The sequence below is a fragment of the Etheostoma cragini genome, chromosome 9 (assembly GCF_013103735.1).
Source record: "Etheostoma cragini isolate CJK2018 chromosome 9, CSU_Ecrag_1.0, whole genome shotgun sequence".
Taxonomy (NCBI): Eukaryota; Metazoa; Chordata; class Actinopteri; order Perciformes; family Percidae; genus Etheostoma; species Etheostoma cragini.
Genome location: NC_048415.1, coordinates 8567476 through 8589704, shown reverse-complemented (window position 1 = coordinate 8589704; position 22229 = coordinate 8567476). Strand labels below are relative to the sequence as shown.

The 22229-nt window shown below is 41.9% G+C and overlaps 1 protein-coding gene across 1 annotated transcript; it reads left to right on the top strand.

The window, feature by feature from the left end:
- Positions 1-243: 243 nt before the first annotated feature.
- Positions 244-22034, top strand: crb1 (crumbs cell polarity complex component 1). Its single transcript, XM_034882160.1, is given in 14 exon segments — positions 244-319; positions 322-465; positions 4386-4622; positions 5242-5437; positions 5613-5752; positions 5942-6124; positions 8173-9138; positions 10717-11267; positions 11492-11657; positions 12661-13621; positions 14307-14351; positions 15031-15153; positions 15592-15718; positions 20684-22034. Coding segments are annotated over 14 exon segments (4134 nt in total). The 3' UTR covers positions 20903-22034.
- The last annotated feature ends 195 nt before the right edge of the window (positions 22035-22229 follow it).

Here is a 22229-nt window from a genome sequence, read left to right as displayed (position 1 = left end):
ACTAGGCTACGTAGTCAAATATGTAAATTATAATTTTTGGATAGGCCATGAGTATCTAAACCCATTACTTTGATTATTATGCTAATAGTTATTTAGTTATATCCTTCTGTCCGTGCATTGAGGTTGATGTAACTCCCTCCATGTGTCCGTCACTGCCCGTGGATCTGCACTGGAGAATGTGTGTAGCCTTTTGAATGCGCCTCAGTGGTCTTTTTATTATTGGATGCGTGTTGGAGGTTCTTGATGGTGCTCCATCAAGCGAAGAAGTGTAGCCTACATCAAGTGGATCTGGAGTTGACATCAGATGAGTCGCAGCAGGCATAGGAGCAGAGCGATCCGTGTATGACAAGATTTCAACACAACGATCAGGATGATTTCCTGTCGCGATCATGGATTTAATTCGCTATAATCATTTTGAATTACTTGCATGCACAATTTTTATCTCATCGCTGTTTGTGATAGATGGTAAGTGACTTCTTCTCACGGGCTAAGTTTCAGTTTTCAGTTATTGTTTATACTGCTGTAGGCCTGCTATATAATCATTATACATTCCCCTAGTTCACTAATTATATTTGTAAAAGTAGTTTCATATATTTTTTTTGCATTTAAACACCTGCAAAACTAGACTGAGTTGGTGTTGCATCCCATCATTTCCCTACGCAGGATGCATTGTCTCATGCCTGCACATGTATTGAAGTAGCATACAGCGCTACTATTTCAAAACATGTTTTTTTTTTTTTAAATTAAAACTGTCTTGCAAATGTTTCATTAAACCTTATTATTAGAACAGTGTACAAATTAATACCAGTGTCTGTGTTCTCTTGTTGAATTTGAGAAATTGGCTTGCATTTTAACCAGTCCATGCTTGGAATATCAATTAAGACTGTGAGAGTTGACATCATGGTGATAGCTACACATTTTCTAAGGACAAAAAGAAATCTAACAATGGGGAACAGCGTAGTGACCAATGAGGGGATGTGAGGATTGTGGGGGGGTTGGGAGTGTGCGGGTAACTGATGGGACAAGGGGGAGGCACTTTATGTCTCTACAAGACACCCAACAATAACATGTCTTCTTATCACCACTGAAACAAACAGACAGAACATGCATCTGTCAGGTGAACCACATGTGCTATTTGAGGACACCCAGATAGGACCACACAAAAGACCCTTAGAAGAAATTTGCATATGAAAAAGCTTACATGCTGTGGGAGGGGATGTGTGGTTGGCTGGAGCTGTGTCACAAACGTCTCAAAAATAGACAACAGGCCTGGTTCTGAATCCTCTGAACTCTGCCTCAGGGGTAACCTGAAAGACCAGTGGATTCAGTAAAGAGGAAACACACACCACCTGTCATGGTTTCCTAAAAAATGCGTGAACAGTCATTGGCAATTTCTTTCTCCATGGTTATACGAGTCTGTCTTTTTGTAGACACAATACATATAGATAGGTATACTGCTGCAACACAATTTACTGTATTATCCTTGTTGTAATGAGAGCTAATATAGGCATATGGTCCGAGCATCCCAATGATCTCCATCACACCCCCAGGACACTTAGCCCATAGCTCCAAGTCAAAGTCTAGACATGTATAAGCTGCTCGTAGAGAACCCTGCCAACTGTCTTTAAAATTGATTGACCTCCACCAATGACAGAAGATTGGTGCCTGAGTTGGTGAAGATGGAGCACCATGCGTAATTGCACTCTTCTACATCTTTTTAGTCTGCTTTCAGCCTGATTGTGCTCTTGAGGCATGATTACTCTGTGTGATTATCGTATAATATTAATGGAATATCTCTGTTTGTATCAGTGTGGCTGCATTTGTGGCCCTTAGCTTCATAATGGTGTTGAACCAATCAGGCAATACACACTTTTAGGGTTTTAAGAAATGTGGCGCAGTGTGATTATCATCTAATACATGCAACACTTGAACAGGTGATTTGAAGCCTCCTTTTTGTGGCATCATGCCACTGTGGCCCCTGATGCACATTCCATGGATTACGAGGATTGTTACCTCTGAGCTGGTCCCTTTTGTTCTGCCTGAAGTATGAACATTTTAAAGATACATCACGGTAGCTATTTGTCTTTGATGTTTTCTTTTATGTGTATACGCAAAAGGGGCATATCTCAAGACATGATATGTGATTTGAGACTTAGTAAGAGTGAGAAAATAAGCAATCTATCATTGATTGAGGTTCTCAAACTGTTTTGGTTTCAGGTCACAGTGAAACTGTTTAACCTATTAAACCTTGCTTCACCAAATCTTGGGTTCATTTTTATAAAATCAGTTGCCACCTCACTCTGCTCAGAACCACAGAACTCAAGTGATCTAGGACATTTTAACCAAATGTAAGCATCTGCACCAACAAAAAATTCATAATAAGTTTTTTTCTTGATTTGAAAAAGCATCAGTAAAGTGTTGGAACATCTAAATGCAGAATTATTGTTATATGTCTATAATATTGATGTTTAAAGGGTTTAAGAAGTTAAAGAGATTTGCCAAAACCTACCTTAAAATGCAGTGGTTTTGAGATTTGAGAAATTAACAACATCCCCAAACATACAATTTTAATCATAGTTCTAGACACAATGAGATTTGGAATAGCCTTTTTCCTAGAAAGCAACATCATCAGTTATAGTATATAGTATATAATTATTTTATGAGGGAAGTTATAAAAGTGATGGAGTCTGCTATTTGCATTTGAAAGATGTCTATGATGAGATGAGAGTCCTTGAATTGCAAGTGTATTTATTGTTTTTCAAATGTGTGATAAAATCCATGATGATGAAAAAGTTCTAAATTAAAAAAAAAAAGAAGGAAATTAAAGCTGTGATCTCGAAGACTTTATGTCTTTTAAGTCTTATCGATGAAGGAGGAAACAATGGTGATTATGACAACATGAACAATTCTCTTGAGTCTTAAAATAGAAAACTATATTCAAATAAGGGTTCTATGTGCAGGCCTAACTTTTAGAAAATCCTTGTCATTAATGACATCTGTTTCCATTAAGTGAACTGCAGTCAGCCTCCTGTTGCTCGAAGGCATGCTCACACTCCGCAGCAAAAACATCATTTACAATCATATTTAGAATAATGTTAGTATCAGTAATGTTCCTATATATTATTTGGACCATTGTCTTCATGAAATCGGGGAAGGTGTCACCCCAGTAAGTTCACCCATTGGCAAGACAAAGCAATTAATTCAGACATATTTAGTTACACATTATTAAGTTACACACAGTGTAAGAAGTATTGCTTTTCATTGATGTTTCTGGGTAGGATCCAGTGCTGATCCTGTAATTCAGGGGTCTTCAACATTTGTCAATCCAAGGACCCCTTATCTGAGAGAGAGCGAGAGAAAGAGAGACGTAGTAGGGGTTCCCTACTTCATATATTGCATATTAAACTGAGCCTACAATAAAAGCCTAAAGAAGGAGTCTTATATGTTTTTTAAGTCAATTAACTGAAAGAGCCCCCCCAATACATAATTGTAAAAAATTAAATTGGGCCTACAATTATATGTTTTTTGCATAAAATACTAAGCTGTAAAATATTAATTGTTGGCTGCCTTACATATGGGTCAGTAAGCCTATAATCAGTTTAAACATACCACACACAATGTAATGCAAACAGACTCACTGTGGAAGAGCTCTGCTATAATTAGTATGTATTACATTAGTTTACTGAAATTAGACCTAAACCCAGAGCTCTGCCAGCGTGGCATTGATGTATTGCTGATTAAAACACAGTATAAAGGAGTAAATGCCTAAATTCTTCGGGACGACACAGCTTCTGTCGGATTCTGTCACCATGAAAATGGATTGAACGCTACAGCCAAACAGTGGAATTGGTTGCCATGGCAGTCAGCCATGATGCCTTGAGGGGCCCTTCAATTTAAAGTGCTTGTACTCACAGCTGCTATATTGTTTTAATCAAATCTGAACAGAAATTCTAAGAGCTTCATGCCAGGCATGATCAAACTAAAATAGCAATCAAGAGCATATCTGCTCCATTGATGTACAACTGACGAGAACAGTTGTGTTGTACAGAGTAACAATTGAGTTGTTGAAATAGATTTTTTTTGGCCTGTTTTAGTTGTGTCACATAGCTCCACATAGAGTTTTACACGCTGATAGAGCACAACATTCCTAAACTAACACTTAATAAGGTCATTTGTATAGTAAATTAAATAAAACCAGATGTTAGAAAGCTGAGTAAGTATTATCATAGGTCACCAACCTGTTGTTCTGCTCCAAGACTAAAATAATTAATACAAGAAGTAGCAAAATACCAAATTATTATTACTTTTAAATACTGGTTTTGTTAATCTCTGCAGCCTAAGTGAGTGAGTAATATTAACATTTTTGAAATGTGATCTGATCATAGGTGCATCTCCTGAACTGCAGCCTCCACCAGAGGACCAGTGCTCTCCTAACCCATGCCAAAACAAAGCAATATGTAGAATCCGCGGGGACAGCTACTCATGCTTCTGTGTGCCGGGGTTTCAGGGCACTCACTGTCAGATTGACGTGAACGAGTGTGTTTCACAGCCCTGCAGGAACGAGGCCACCTGTGTAGACCGAGTGGGCAGCTTCTCCTGTCTGTGTTCTCCTGGGTTCACAGGTAAGTGGAAAGAACAGTGCTGGGTCTCCCAAGAGCATCTTAAGAGTAAGACCGCATCATTTGGATTTACATCTTATTGGGATATAATCTCACACCTTTATTCACAATTTTTGCCCTCCGTCACGTCTGGATCTTATTTGTATTCTATCTCATTTTGTGTTTCAAATCTTTTTTAAATTCATTTTAATAAAGAAAAGATGAACTAGCAACATACCCGATAGATCAATCAGCTGAACGGAATAGGCAAAGCAAATTCAGTGACTTAAGTGTCAACTATTTCCATGTTCAGATGGTTTACTGCTTTAAGGCAGTCTAAAATCATGTATTGTTAGTTGTATTTATACTCGTTAAACTTTCATTCTAATCACCTTTCTCTAACACCGCATGAAGACAACACAAGTTATTTTAGTGTGGGGACAGATTTACAGATATATTGTATACAATGTACTGTTTTTAGAATTGCAAACAGCTGCAGGAGCCTAATAGTGAGATAAAAGAGCAATCCACACATGATCACAGCCAGTACACATGAAAGCTTTGTTCGTTTTTGCCCCTTGCCCTCAGTGTATGTAGCAGGCTCAAACGCCCCCTGACATCTGTCCTTCTTTGATGTTCACAGGGGCCACTTGTGAGGTCCAGATTGATGAGTGTCAATCACAGCCGTGTCTCAATGGCGGCAGTTGCCATGACTATGCCGGTAGCTTCACTTGCACCTGCCTGCCCGGTTTCCAAGGACACCGATGTGACATCAACATTGACAAGTGCCAAGAGCAACCATGCCAAAACGGGGCACTGTGTATAGAACGGGTGAATAAGTAAGTAGCCCGGCTCCTGTTTCTGAAAATAAAAAATAGCTCTTGCCAGGTTAGAAAAGAACAAATGTTTTGCGCAGATTCCTCTTATGATTAAAGTCCAACCTGTAAACCCAGACGGGACAGACTACTGTAAATAATCTCATTCATGTGTTTTCTGAATCCTTGATTGTCTCAGCTACAGCTGTGACTGCTCTCACACAGCCTTCACTGGCAGACTCTGTGAGACACCACTGCCACCATGCCGCTCTGAACCATGCTTCAACAGCGCCATCTGCACGGACAGCCAGGGTAGCTACAGCTGTGAATGCTGGCCAGGTACATGAAGCACTTTCTCACTCAGTAAACAGGGAAACAATACATTTCTGAGCTACAGGTTTAAAAGCGTTGTGAAAATTTCCTTTAAAGAATTTTGACTTTATTACCTAATATACATGGGATGTCACATGTGCAGTCAATCTAACATATTATTCCAGTCGGAAAAACTGCCTGACTTCCTCATTCCAGGGTTTGAGGGACGCCAGTGTCATATCGACATAAATGAGTGTGGCAGCAACCCCTGCGTGCATGGAGGCCGCTGCATTGAGAGGTCGTGGCAGTCTCTGTATGGCAGCGAGCCTCTGCTTCCTGAACACTATGACCAGCAGCATGCTGCAGGCTACATCTGCAGCTGTCCTCTAGGAACTACAGGTAATTTATTCTGATTTACCAAATTTAACTCATTGTGTCTTACACAGGTCTCCAATGACGGTTAGACAGGAGTAGGTGGTTTCCAGTAATGCTGTATATAGAGACGTTCAAAATCAATTAGTGTGTACAGTGAGATGTCTGATTACAGGAATGAGCAGTTTCTGATTGGATCAACATCAGGGTCAACAGGCAAATTTAAATGGGAACGTTTTGCTATTACTCAAAACATTTAAAACGTGACTGATCAGTCAAAGCAAACTACTGGTCATCACTTCCTGCCAGCAGGGCATTCCAGAACACCAGTGTGTATGGCAGGTTTGGCACTTCCTGATTTAAGCGCCCTCCAGTAGTGGAATGCAAATAACATTTTTTAAGAGATGAAAGATATAGTAGCGGTAGCTATAGTACACAATGTTCTATACTTTACAATTTTATGTAGTAGCTTTAATTTAAGTGACAATGTAATGCTGTTGAGTGTGAAATATTTAAGTGAGAAGGCCAAAGGACAACTGGAACCATTATTTAGAAATTAGTTAAATGTTAGTTATATTTGTAGATATTGAATAGGCATTGGATATGCAGGCCATGTCATAGACAATAATCAATTTAATAACAGCATTTTTGCAAGGATGCAACATCAAATTTCACTTTTTAATTGCAAAAGCAGAAAATCCTAGTTTTTTTGCTTACACAAGACTTGTAAGTAAGACTGTGAGCTGTTGCCTGCTGAGAGATCCGTTCTAAAAATTGACCTGCTGCCAGTCACTGTGGCAGTGACCCTGTAAGGTGGCCAAATAGCATTAGTTTAATCCCCAGGATCTGGCTTTGACGGTCTCCTGACTGGAGCCACCCAGACCTATGTTGTTGTAGAGAAGAATACAAGGAACAGACCTCCACTGGGATGGCATGTACACACACAAACTAATATGGTGCAGTTAGACACGTTCGGGGCTATTCTGGGGGAAAAAGTGACGGCATGATGTGGACACCTGCACCATGGATTTGGGGTATTTTGTTGCTTGGAGCAGGTAACAGTGAAAGATGTTTTTGTATAAGTTTAATCAAGTATTAATTAATAGGTATTTCGTTAATTTGTCTTTCATTCTACCAATATAAAACAAATAGACCTGTTGTTACAGTATTCTTCTACAGTGTGCTGTGTTGTACTGTATAACTTATGGTTGTTGCTCCATATGTGCCTGCTCGTTGCAGTTGTATTATCTTTTTAATGTATCTCTAAATCTGTCTACATGATAATTGTAAATGCTAATAGCCTCTACATCATTAGAACATACAAATGTTTCTTGAACTGTGGTTAATAACAGTTTGGATTCAGATGTGGCTAAATTGACTTGATGTGTATCCATGGCCCCAAAGAAATCAGAACAAACAGGAACCATGATACATTTAACAGGTGTTGATAAAATATGGAGGAACATGGGAGAAAATAACTGGACGCATGTGCAGTACTTTCCTCACCTGCCATTATTACTAACTGTCCCCATAATAACCTAGTTCAGGCAGACAACTCACGATTGAATTGTTTATTATAAAAGCAGAATATTGTGTTTGGCGGCCAGACTCTGATCTCATCACTCCCCGCAGATTGGGTTTACATGAGATATTGGGCAGTGATGATAAAGTAGCTTGCCCTTGGCTAGTGCCTGCAGAGGGATCCTGGGGTGGTTGTGCTTACAGAGCAGTCAGAATTACGGGATCAGGGCAGCTGCGCCATTGATGAGCAGCTTAAACAGGCCGCCAAATTAACGGGGTGTGTTTGGTAAATTATACGGAGTGTGAGCGTGTCATGTGTAAACAGCCACGCAGCTCAAGTTGCCTGCCTGAGCTAGCTCCCAGGCGTCGCCCAACCACGTGTGACTTGTTTGTAATAAATACGCAGCAGGGACATCTATTGCTTAGAAGACTAGTGAATAAGGCCAATCATGGCATCTGCAATCATGTTTTTAAGTTGTTTAATTGGGCAGCAGTAATAACGTTTAAGAGGGTTTGTGTCTTGATGTGACTGTATTGTATTCTTCTGCTAACAGGTTCCCTCTGCCAGGAGGTGATAAACCAGTGTGACCCCAATCCCTGCCAGAATGGGGGCAGGTGTGAGAGTCATGTTGGAGGCTACATTTGCCACTGCCTTAAACACAGTAACAATGGCGTCCTCTATGGAGGTGTAAACTGTGAGGTGAGGCTGGTGGGCTGTGAGGGAAATGAATGCCAGAACCAAGGCTCCTGCGCACCTTTCCTGTTGGATGGGAATCACGGATACACCTGTTACTGCTCACCTGGGCACACTGGACCCCTCTGTAAAACCCCCACCACCTTCTCCTTTGAGCGCAGAGGCTACCTGCTGCTGCAGAGTCCCCTGATGGATGCCGTGGTGTCCTGCAACATCACCCTCAGCTTCAAAACTACTCTGCCCAGAGCGTTGTTGTTCCAGCGGAACAGCAAGGGGATGCTGCTGAGCCTGGAGTTGGACGAAGGGCAGCTTCGTCTTACACTACGGAAGGAGACCTCTGCTGGGGCTGAAGCAGAAAGCCCAAGCCAGGTCCTGGAGCTTCCACACAATGTCACAGATGGAGAGTGGCATTCTGTAGAGGCTGTGCTCGGAAGCTGGATGCTCAGTCTGACACTCTTGGATGATGCTGTGAGCTGTGGGAACCAGTCATGCCACAAGATGGCTCCAGTCCAAAGCACCATGGCCAGGCTGGTGTCACCTCCTCAGAACACTTTTATTGGAGGAGTGCTTCAAGACTCAAATGGCCCCAGTGACAACTCTCCACTTCCAGCATTCATTGGTTGCATGCGGGATGTGTTTGTGGACTGGCAGCTCGTCGTCCCTGAGAATTGGCTGAGCGACTCTGCTGTCAATGTGTCCCCTGGCTGCAGCCACAGGGACCGCTGTCTGGACGTGCCTTGCCAAAACAGAGGACAGTGTGTCAACCTGTGGCATAGCTACCAGTGCAGATGTCCGAGGCCTTATGAGGGGCAAGACTGTGAGGAGGGTATGTTTACAGCTGTGAAATAATAGACTTTAACAGAAGTTGGGAGAAGATTTGGGTTTTCTAAATCTACTAGTTGGTTCCATGAGGACATCCTCTAACTCCCTCTGGAGCTGCTGCTTACTTCCCTTCCCCACAATCTGACACAAACACACACACACACACACACACACACACATACACACACACACACACACACACACACACACACACACTCACAAATGTAAGAAAAACTTTGGCATATGTAATCACCAAAAGTAGTGTAGGGGACTCTTAAAGTTTGAAGATAACATGTTTAATTGAGGAAGAAAAAAGTACCAGGTCATTCCAAATTTCTTAGCTGGGTAATTAGAGAACATTCTCAGTTGCTGATGTTTAACAGTAGATAAGGGGGGAAGGATGAGGCCAATCAAAAGTCAAAGTAAAGGACAGAGGCAGAGATCCTCTTATCTGACGCACTGGATTAAGGATATTAGAGATTCTATTTTGGAAATACACGGAGCATTCAAGAAAATCAGCAGACAGTTGAATACAGTAGTCAACATACATACCATGATACAAACATCAGAAACAGAATGATAAGTAGAATGAAAACATGTAAGTTTAAACTATCACTTAAGTTTTCTTTTAAAATTTAACAGTTCAGTTTTTTCACAGAGGATATCTATAGGCTCTTGAGTCTTTTAAAGCAGATTACTAGTGATTGTGAACATTTACTCACACATGCACAACTATACACTTGAAAGCATCCACACACACACACATTTGAGCGTTCATAAGGTTTTTATAAGGCCCGTCATACACTGTGAGTCCTCTTTCTTTCGCTTTGTGTGTTTTAAATGTCCTGCCTACCTTTTAAAGGGACCAACCAGCAGTGGAAAGTGCTGACAGTTCACACAGAATATACAGCACATGGGGGCTGGTGGCTGCTTACATTTCCTTTTTCTGTGCTTGTTCTTCTATGGAGTTCAACATATACTTCTTCAAGTCTTTTTCTCCACAGTTAGTTCTGCAAAAACATAAATCTATCATGATGCTCTATTTTTTTCTTTTTCTCAGCACAGATAAGAAAAAAATAACTTTGCCCCCTTGTGTTGCAAGTAAAAATAATAGATATAAAAATAATATGATAAATAGTATTAAAAGTCTGATAGATCAGAGAGTGTAAACTCTTTTAGAACTTGGGTGACACTGACATTAGGTCAGATGCACCCTAGCTTTCTTTTGGTCTTTGGTACAAACGTTCTCTATGTTCGTGGTTTCACTACAAAGGAGTGCATACAAGAGCCCCTGGGTAGCTCACCTGATAGAACACACGCCCAGATACAGAGGTTTACTCCTTCACGCAGTGGACGTGGGTTCAACTCCAACCTTTGGTCCTTTGCTTCATGTCATTCCCCCTATCTGTCTTACTCTCTCTCCCCTTTCATGTCTTTAGCTGTTGTATAAATAAAGGCCTAAAATGCCCAAATTATTAAACACTTTTAAACATGCATGCTGGCCTAGCTGAAAATATTTGAAGATGTTTTTAGGATAGTGAAACCATCCATATTGTACTCATTGTTTTCTCCTTTTTTGCAGAGCATGTGACCACACGCTTTGGGAATGAGGACTCTCAGAGTTACGCAGCTTTTACCATTACCAATGATCTGGGTAACAACCTCTCCATCTCCCTCTTCCTGCGTACACGGAGGCACTACGGATTCCTCCTGGTGTTAGCCAACAGCAGCAGCCAGTACCTGCACATGTGGCTGGAGGATGGCAAGGTCACAGTTCAGATCAATGACTTTGAGAGCCTGAAAGCGGAGAGTGCAATTGATGATGGGGAAGTCCACTTTGTGAGTGTAGAGGTGGCGGACGATCGTATGGCGCTGTATGTAGCAGCCCAGAAACAGGGCGATATAGAAGTCAGGACAGTCAATGTTCAAGCAGGAGACACTGTGTACGTGGGGGGTATGTTGGAGAGTTGGATGACGTCAGTGTTTGGTGGATATTTTAAAGGCTGTATTCAGGACCTGAGGATCAACGACAGGCGGCTGCAGTTCTTTGGGTTGGACACCTCAGTGAGCTCTTATCCTCTGGAGCTTATGGAAAATGTGACTGCTGGATGCATTGGGGACAACACCTGCAGTGTGAGTATAAAGCTTTGGTTTCCTTTCATTGATAGTGGTTAACCTTTTATTTTAAGCCTTAAATGACAGTGTCATTCTTTAGAATTAAGTAGTTTTGGACATGCAGAAATGGACAAAAACTTAAAATTCTGCTTAAAATGACACCTAATGCATTCACATACAGTATAGTTATATCTCATATTTAGTGGTAAAGGTAAGCCCCTGTATCACTTTCTCATCCTCAGACAAACCCTTGTCTAAATGGTGGAATGTGCTACTCCATGTGGGATGACTTCACCTGCACCTGCCCTCCCAGGACAGCAGGGCGGCGCTGTGAAGAGGTCATGTGGTGTGAGCTGTCACCTTGCCCCACAGACACAGAGTGCAAGATGCTGAACCAGGGATACGAATGTAAGTGACGTCCAAGATTTCAACAGTTACAAGCAGAGGTGTTTTAAGTCAGTTTCTTTTCTTTCAAGGGCAGGTTGTTATATGACTCCAATAGAGTGCAAGTTAAGTCACAAAACTGCATAAGCAAATTGAAGGTCAAGCTGCAAGTTGTCATGTTTTGTCAGATCACACAATAACATTTAATAAATGTCCTTCCAATAATAAATACTGTTGTTCATTCCATGGATTAGTAGCAGCAGTATTATGTGACAATACTAAATCAAAATACTTGATCAATGAATAATGATACAGTATCAATACTAGATTTAATAAGTTATAAAATGCAATGTAAAAATCATAATCTGAAATCATTTTCGTGCCATTAAGATCGATTTGTTGTTACACTACCAGTCACGGTATGTGAATATTTAACTTGACATTTCCTAGTCAAACAAAAGCCCTTAAACCCAGACACAGAGTTGGGTACCTCTTACATTATATGTGCGTTACCTAATCTTTGACCATGTTGGTCATTGTTGAGTTAATTGACCACTATGTAACCAAGTGATACAACATGTTTGGTCATAAAATAGCCTTAATCCGCCACACAGTATTCTCTGTGTGCTCTGTAAAGCAGGATTGAGCTGAGGTCAGCTTATCCTTTTTTTGTTGGGATTAGTGATGATTTGCCGTGTTGCCCGTCTGTTCTGCATGCCACCCCATGTTTATCTGCTCCTTAGGAACATTTACGACAGATGACCATAACTGCATTTCGTTGCATTGTACCTGTACATGTGTAATGACAATAAAGTTGAATCTAATCTAATCTAACTAGTTGCCTAAAAGGATAGTAGTATTATCAAACAGGTAAATGAAGGTGCCTAATGCCCTTGATGTATTCTCATGCATAAAGCCAGTACATAATCAAACACAAGAAGCTAACTGACCAATGAGTTTTAATGGTGCAAAGAAGTGAGTGTTTGTAAATATGTAAAAACAACAGATATTTTCTCTAATCTCCTAGGCTATTCCAATGCAACTTTCCTGAACGACAGCACTGTGTTGACCTACCGGGGAAACGGCCACATATCTCGCAATCTAACTAACCTCTCCCTAAACTTACGCACTCGAAAGCGTAACACAGCTATACTCCACGCAGAAAAGGGCTCAGAATTAGTCACACTCTCTGTGCAGGGTGGTTTCCTCTTCATGGAGCTTCAGAGCACCACTGGAGACAACAGAGAAGAGGAGGATGAGGGGGAGGAGGAGGAGGGAGAGCGGGGGGTGTCTACGGTCAGTATCAGCAGCAGGACGAGTGTTAGTGATGGTAAGTGGCACAGCATCCACCTGTTCATGGCAGTGCCATGGGCACAAACCTCCCGGTGGACTTTGATCCTGGATGAGGAAATAGAGGAAGCCATCACTTCCAGGGGCCAAGGAGGCAACTTGAACTTCCTCAGGCATGGGGTGGACATCTTCGTAGGGGGCCTTGCCCCGGATGCTGGGTGGTCCCTGGCTGGATGCCTGGGCACAGTGGAGCTGGGTGGCATTGCCCTGCCATACTCCAGCTCCTCTGATGTGAACCTCCCACGCATGCAGGAGGAGCAATTCATCCAGACATCACTGCAACCACCGCTCCTTGGCTGCAACGGGGCCCCCGTGTGTGAGCCCAACCCCTGCCTAAACGGAGGGGAGTGCCAGGACCTGTTCAACAACTACAACTGCAGCTGTGCCGCAGGCTGGGCCGGGAGACGCTGCAGCTTCTTCACTGACACCTGCGCTTCCAGCCCCTGCGTTCACGGCAACTGCAGCGTGAACGGGCTGACCTACGACTGCACCTGTGAGTTTGGGTACGCGGGTGTGGAGTGTGATGAGGAGGTGGATATGTGTGAAAACCACCTGTGTGCCCATGGAGGCACCTGTCTGCATGGGCCGGACAGGTACGCCTGCCTTTGCCCCGAGAACTTCACTGGACCCCTTTGCAAGTAAGTTTTGGTGTTTGCTGGATAGCAGTAAAGTAGGACAATATAGAATAAAATAGCATAGAATAGTCACTTTCTGGTGAGTTGTGGAAAACATGGACCAACAGCAGAAGAGAAAACAATGTCATCATAAATATTTCATGCTCCGAAAATTGACTTTGCTTTTGTATGATTAGTTTTGAGAGCTTAGTTAGTTAACCCACACAAAATACAGAAATAAATGCCCCAAATTGCACAAACAAGGGGCCAAACCGCAACACATATTCTTTTAATGTAAATGTCTCCACAGCGCTGCCTTTGTTCAGCATTTCAACCACGCCTGCAGTGAGCGCTTCAGATGCTGCATTTCTATTCTAGTGTCAGCCAGAAAAGACCTCAGTCTGCTGTGGTGTCTCACTAAACAAGGCTCTCTGGTTCAGCGCCAGTTTCTTTCCTCTGTCATCTAACGTTTGCCTTGGAGAACCAGCAGGGGAACGCCTCCGAGCATTTATCCTGTAAACACACAGCCTCTTGCATTTTGCCTCTTTTGCACAAGGAGAACCTTTGCAAGTGTTTCGCTAAGACAAGCTGCACATCTCCCTTTCCCGGGAACATCTACCCTGTAAAGTTTTCATCAAAATGATTTTTGACTTTTTGTTTGTGTCTCTTTCTACCCCCTTTCCCTGTCTTTCTTTCTGTTTCTCTCCAGTGAACGAATAGAAGAAATTCCATGGTACCTTGTTGTCAGAAATGTGTAAGTTTTCTATTTCTCAGGTGTTCGCTATTTGTTTCCTGTTAGATATTTGTCTCCCAAATGTCATGTACGATATCTCCAGTTTTTTTGTTCAACTTTGTGCAACAAAATGCCAAGCAAAGCTAATATTAACGCTCCCTGTGACATTGTTTGTCTTAAAATGAGACACGCATTGTTTCAAAATGAGAGCTGTAGTTCAAAAATCATTCCTGGCATCTAAATTAAAACTTCACCTACAACAATTTTACTCTTTTCAAACAACAACAAAAAGGTGTATTTTGTAAGCAGTGAGGGGTGAATCTCAAGTTGCCAACAAATAAATAATGTTTTGGAACAGAGGTTTTTGCACACAGAAGGTTGTAGGCCAAAAAAAGGCTTGCCTTATTTATTCATATACATTGTGATTTGACCTCCTGCTGGTGAATAGTTACCAAAGGTCTTTAATCGTATTATCCTGGTCCCCTGCTAAGCCTCTCTGTCTCCCCTGTGGGAAACTGCAGGAAGCCGAACAATGCACCTCCTGTCTGGCTAATAGTTCTGCTTCCGGCAGACGTAAAGACATCAAACTATGTAGCACAGGACCTGCTGAACATCACGATACCTCAGATACCACAGCTTTACATTAAACACAAACAATGCATGTGTTTACCCTCTTACCTGTCTGACCGTCTCTTACCAGACGGCCTAAACTGCCTGTTTCTCTGTGTGGAGATGACAACAAAAACTACACCTGTTTCAATGGAGGCAACTGCACTGACCGAGAGCTGTCCTGCGACTGTCCACCTGGCTTCATTGGACACCGGTAGGGAAAAAAAGATATTTATTTTATTAAATGATACCAGTGAGTAAGTCAAATGGATCCAGGACTAAAATATACTGTCATCCCCTGATTTATCTGCAGAGCATAGCATAAGTTCAGGCAGGACACTGGCATTACACTTGCATTAGCTAGTTGTCATCAAACTGTTTCATTCATGCTCTACCATCACTGGCTGTGTGGCTTTCAGCTCACAAGTAACGTCCAATCATATTCTTACTCTTTTTACTCTTACTCTTTTGTGACAAAATTAAGATCTAATGTTTATGTATGTTTATTGCAGTAAGCTCTCCCAGCAGAGCTCAAATTCTTAAAGAGCCTAGCTTTTTACTCTTCAGAGCCTACTGGAAAACTATTCGCTACAAGTGGTCACTTCCTTGGTGTCAGTGTCCCTGACTGAACTGTAATTGTGTGTCTGTGTAGGTGTGAGCAGGAGGTGGACGAGTGCAAGTCCAACCCATGTCTGAATGGAGGCTACTGCCGCAACCTCATCAACAAGTTCTTCTGCGTGTGTGAAATGAGCTTCGCTGGAGAAATGTGCCAGACGGACGTAAGCGACATTTACTTTTACGTGGCCCTGCTGCTGTGGCAGAACCTCTTCCAGCTTCTGTCCTACCTCATCCTCAGGCTGGATGATGAGCCTGAGGTGGACTGGGGAGGCAATGACTGAATGTGTGTGTGCGTGCGTGTGTGTATGCGCGATATGTATGTACATGTTTGCATGCACTTGTCTTTGGGACTGTTTGAGAAATGCATGTGTATGGGTGACTGATTAATCTTAAAAGATGAGAATGACCGGTGATTTCCCTAAAAAGCAGCACACGACACAAATTAGGGTTTTCCCTAGTTTGACGGATGATACCACAGAGCTGTTTCTGTGCCTTAAAATTATATGTTGCTCATCAGAAGCACCTTTTTAAATATAGGTATTTAGAGTATATTACTCAATTAAATGTACATTTTTAGTAGCTATAGATTACAGATGCTAGAACTAGAAGGGCACTTAGTGATTGCAGACCTCCGCCAAGGCCATGCCCTATCTCACAATGGTATTGAAAGGGAAAAAGTGAAGATTAAGTTTTGTATTCACTCCTTGATTCAAATGTAATGGGTTTTTCCTTGGCCCAAGCTTCACAATTCAACCAAGTTCCATGGAAATCGGGTTATAAGTTTGTCCGTAATTGTAACAAAGCTGACAGTCAAACTGAAAACATAACCTGTGTGGCGGAGGTAATGTAAGGTAATGTAAAGCAGACAAAATACAACTTAGAGCTGCAATGAAACATCATTTTCATTGTCAATTAATTAACATTGTTGATTAATTGACTAAACATTTAATAATCTAATAAATGTTCTCAGGGCACAAAGTAACACATCAAAACTGCTTGCTTTGACCGACCAATAGTCCAAAACGTGAAAAACATCATCAAAAATCATTTTCAAATGACAAGCTTCATAAAGCACTTAAAAGATTAAGCTATTATTAAACTTGTTGACTGTGCAGTATAGTTCATGTGTTCTAAAGGGAAATAAAGCACGTTTTGATGCAATGAAAAACATTATAGAATATGTGTTATTTATAATGTTTCTTATTGAAGATATCCTGTCAGTCTTGTCTGAACTGAATTTTGGGAGCTCCATACGGCTGAATGTGTGAACTATCAAAAACTGTGTTGTGGTTACAAAGGCATCTAGAGGGGCTAGAAGACGACAAGATGTCTCACTTTGTTCTTGATGTGCGTTCAGAGCACAGCGGTGACTGACTGACTGACTGCTCCGTGTTGTTTTGTACCCAAAGAAGAAGTTTCCGTCTCTAAACCTTCCTGAGTGAGGCGAAGATATTTTAAGCCTAAAATTCTCTGCGGCTCTGCTTGAACGGTACCTCAAAAAATTCACTATGCTGTTGTGGTCAACATTTCATAACGCTCTAAATCATTGTCTGTTCCACATGGACTGTGTTTTTGTGTGTATTTTAGTCTCGCTGTGCTGACGTCATGCTGGATGATCCATGTATGACAGTAACTTCTTGTTTGTCTTGTTTGTCCTTCATTATACTCTCTCCTCTTGTCTTGTCTCGGTTTAAATTCAGTCTCTGTCTTTGTTGGTGTCAAATAAAAAAAAAATCTCATCAGTCATTGTTTGTCTTCTGTCCTCTTTTCATCTCTGTCAACTAATTTGTCTTTTCAGTCACCTCACATTTTACTTTCCTTTCCAATTTCTTTCCTCTTTTTTCTCTCGAAAATGGAGCCATTAACCTAGTTGAAGGTTAGTGGCTTTACAAAACCTTTCATTGATTTCCTAACAGTGTATCATTGTGTGCATGTCAGTGGGAGCAGAGGCCGAAGTCAGGTGGCAACCAGGACACCAAACACTTGATCTCTACTAACAAGATGTAGTGAGAGTAGATCCCAGAATAGCTCAAGTTCATGGACACACACACACACACACGCAAAAACACACACAGGCCTAACCAATCGTGGTTTTCTCTTTCACAGAGAGAGAGAGAGCAAAGGCACAGACACATTTGTTTTGGGGGAAGACTCTTTCCTGTTTTAACATGACAATGCTTTGGTTTGCTGTAATTATTCCTCTTGTTCATATTGGCTTTGCCTACCAAATGATCCCTCCTTATCCACTTTCAGTTGCCTCTTTTACACAGAGATTCAGAAACACTGCCGTAAAGATCCACTACTACGCCGTCTTTGCATTTTTGCATTTAACTTAACAATTGCTGACATAGTGCATCCCCAGTGTGGGATTTCAGATAGCATTTCGGCATTCCGGAAGCAAAAGAGGTGTGACCGATATGTAAACTGACAGCGTGTGTGTGTGTGTGTGTGTGTGTGTGTGTGTGTGTGTGTGTGTGTGTGTGTGTGTGTGTGTGTGTGTGTGTGTGTGTGTGTGTGTGTGTGTGTGTGTGTGTGTGTGTGTGTGTGTGTGTGTGTGTGTGTGTGTGTGTGTGTGTGTGTGTGTGTGTGTGTGTGTGTGTGTGTGTGTGTGTGTGTGTGTGTGTGTGTGTGTGTGTGTGTGTGTGTGGTTTTGCCATGCCGGCGAACGGCATACCAAGTCTGTCCCCCTATTCCGTGTCCGTACCTTTTACATAGCACAGCGAGGCGGAATAATGGCACAACAATCCAGCCTTAAACAGGCTGTGTGAAATGGGGCTAGTGTAAGTGATAGTTTACACAGTAATATTCCTTGTTTTGTTTATTAGTTCAAAGTTTATGAGAGATTATTAAAAAGAACTTACATAAAATTCACACGTGTTTTCATTCTTCAGCCGCAGTGCAAGGACAGTGACAAAAAGACCGTAACTTTGGAAGATATATAGCCTTACACTTGATGTGTAGGCTGTATCACATCAGATTCACAAGAGCTTTTAGAAACATTTTTGCATTAATCTAGAGCTGTAGACGTTGTCCCCCATCACTTACACTGGAAGCACATTAGGCAATGTCAGTAATAACAGGAGGAATGAGAACAACAAGCCAAAAACAGGGTTTGTGTTCAAATAGACACCTGACTCCTGTCTTGAAAACAAACAAACAAACGAAAAATGGCAATTTTTTTTCAAAAGAAGTGCTTGACCTCACAAACACTCTTATGGGGGAATGGGAACAATTCTCTGCTGCCATGTTCCAAAATGTTGTGAAAAGTCTTCTCCCTGAAGACAAGTGAGACGAGACAAATTTTGACCATGTAGCCAATATGTAGTTGCACTCATTGAATGGTAATATTTACACTCTATGTTGCACTTCTCTTTTGTACCTGTCTCCTCTCTTCCATCTCATATTCTTCTTCTGTGTATATGTATATATGTGTGTGTGTGTGTGTGTGTTTTCCTTTGAAAGCACAGGTAGCCCTAATGGTGAGGAGAGAGGGGGAGGAAATGGGAAGCAGTTGTTCAGTGTCGGCACTGATGTGGCCATCCTTTGAGAGAGCGAGAGAAGCAGAGAGGTAGAAATGTGCTTCACCAGCGAAAAAAAGGAGCATCTGGCACTGAAGTGCAGTTTCAGCAGAGAGCTGGTGGCATTCACAGGAGTTCGGTCTGTTTTAAAGAAACGTATGAGGGCAGCTTAACACACAGACACACACACACACACACACACACACACACACACACACACACAGAGCAGGCTGATAGTGCTGACAGCAGGGAAGCATTGCTGCCGTCTCCGTGTGTAGCAGCTCTGCTGAGGCTTCAGGGTGGCCCTGCCTTGTACCTTAGAGACTGGTTAGTTAGACATTTCCTTGTCTGTGTGTGTGTGGCAGTCGGTGACTGATGGCGGATCCTGGCTGCAGGCTGCTCCGGCTTGCTTGTGTCACACTCGCTATGACAGCCAACTGTGCTGCAGTGACAGGTAAGCACTTTCCAGGAGTCAACAAAGAACCTGTAGCAAGGGAAAGAAAGTGTAATGTCTACAGCGTCGAGCATGAGTGCATAAGTTATTTTTTGCCTCAGGATATGGATGGTTGTATTTTTGCAAGAATTATGTTTCCATGTTGATTGCTCACTGTAAAGTTTGCTGACTTCTGAGATTTTTTCAGTCTTGTGTAACCTGACAAGTTCTGTAAGAGGCTTTAGTTAAGAAGATGGTGTCAGCCAAAATTTGAAGTATAATGGAGTGATTCTTACAGCTGTTGTGCTGTGCAACCTTTTAGTAGCCACTCAGAGGTTCACAACTATCACATCAACCAACAACTGATGTAAGTGCATCAGCTGCTTTGTTTTTTCTGTTGCTGGTTATTAATGAATGTTGACAATCATTCACCGGCTGCACTGGAAGCTTTGGTTTGTCTTGATTCGCTGGGTTTAACTTGCAAGGTCAGGAATCAGTGTGTTTGCATGCAGGGTTGTGTTTCTGACTGGTCGTGAAGTTGCTTGTGTGTTCGTGCGGTGTGTGATGATCAAAGGGCCACGGGGCGCTAAGTTAAAAATGAATATTAGCAGGTTTCACAAGTAATTAAAACACTTGATATAAATCAGCTTTTCTTCCTGCTAGAAAAGAATCATGTGTGTGTCTGTATGAGCTATTTTTGGTGTGTGAGTGGTGGTGTATATGCTAATGGGATCATCAGGCAGCATCTTGCCCGTGTGTGTGTGTGTGTGTGTTTGTGTGATCCTCCACAGACGGAGCGTGCTCCATACAGCTCACGGGTGGTTGCCGTGCTGGCACCGTGTCTGGTTGGCTTGGCGATAGTGGTGATGCTGGGGCTGGCGCTGGCCGTTGCCAAACTGCGAGAGAGGCGGCAGACGGAGGGAGGTTTCAGTCCGCAGCAACTCGAGGATCCTGGTGGTCGCAACCCACCTGCTGAGCTGGGAAACACATCCATCAGCACTTTGGCAGCTCGTGTGGAGCGCCTGGTGTAGTGTAAAGCAGTGAGGAGAGGAGAAGTGTGTGTGAGAGTATGTGTGAGCGAGAGCAACAGTGAACAGCAAGACAAAAATAAACCATGTCTCACGTGAATGATCGTTTTTAAACCAAAGAAAATGTTTCTGTCTTTTTCCCTCCAGTTAACCTCCGAGGGTCTGACCTTTGACCTCATCCTGTCCGTCAGTCTGGTGACCGTCGTCCTGCTGCTGGTTCTCATCCTCACCTCCGTCAGCGTGGTGATGGCGCTTAATCGCCGCGCCACTCACGGCACCTACAGTCCCAGCCGGCAGGAGAAGGAGGGATCCCGTGTGGAGATGTGGAGCATCACCCAGCCGCCACCTATGGAGAGACTCATATGAGATGCAGGGACAGTGTTTACATGCAGGGCAGCAATGTGGTTATTGTAGTAATGAAGGAGGTGATGTTAGAAGTACTCCTGATGTATAATCTGCAGCCTGCATGTCAACATGGTCTTCCCCTCACAGCACCTCCATTTTAAACTACAGCTGTCTTTCTCCACAAGTAAGACTGTATGAGATCTTATGACACCATTTTTTTTTTTTTGTTATTGTATATCTCAGTGCTTCATCCATCTTCCTGCAATGTGTTGCACCTGTCTTCACTACTCAGCAGTACATCCCTCTAAATGCAAAGATTTAAATTCAGAACGTGTCGAGTCTGTCACATCTATTCGTCTGATCCATATTTTTTTAAGGATTGATGGGTCATTTGTTCCGAATTTTGGACCCTCAAAAAACATTGTTTTAAAGCCTCATCTGAAAGCGAGCAGAATGAGTCTGAATGTTCCACATTAAAGGATAATTATAGCATTATTCTTTTTTTCTTTTTGTCAACAAATTCCATCAAATGATCAAAATCAAATATGTTAGCCGTCTCTCATTGGCTCTAATGAAGACATTCTGTAACTCTTTAAATACAGTATTCTTTTTAGCAAACATTACTCAGACAGGAGTGAATATTGCTTTTGTTGGGGATTATTTTCAGTTGCGCATTAATACACATTTGGTGGTCAAGTGATTTCCTGCAGCAGGACAGTGTATTGTATGTGGGATTTTTCCAAAATAAACAATAAGTTCGGTGTTTTGGTCTTTTCATGGTATTTGCTAATAAAAATATAGAATATCACCAGGCCTTTAAATCCATGAACGTCCATCTGTTTGGATTTATTGCTGGAAAAAACATTACATGTCTACACGCTGAGTTGTGCTGCCAGTTTTGATTCATCTTTTAGTAAACATTTTCACTGGAAATACTGACAAAATAATGTACATTACAGTCAGATTTCAAGCTAAGTTGCACTTGTTGAGAATAGTTAGTTTTTTCTAGGCTGACTTGTACAGTAAGTGTATACAGCGTAACAATGATTTTTGTTTATCATGTCTTACTGTGAATTTCATTTCAACTTGTTCATGGCATCTGTCCATGGACAATGTGCTGCTTGATTAAAGTGAATTCATTTGTGTAAATGTATTTATGTTGACAGTTATTAGTATAGGTCTTTAAAGGAACAGTGTTGTGATACTGTAATAGAGTATTAGCATTTTTACTCTGTTTGCCGTAATCAGTAAGCCTATACACCCCCCCCCCACACACACACACACACACCAATAAATAAACCAGAACTTTCTTTGTATATGCTCTGTGAACACACAAAATACTACCCTA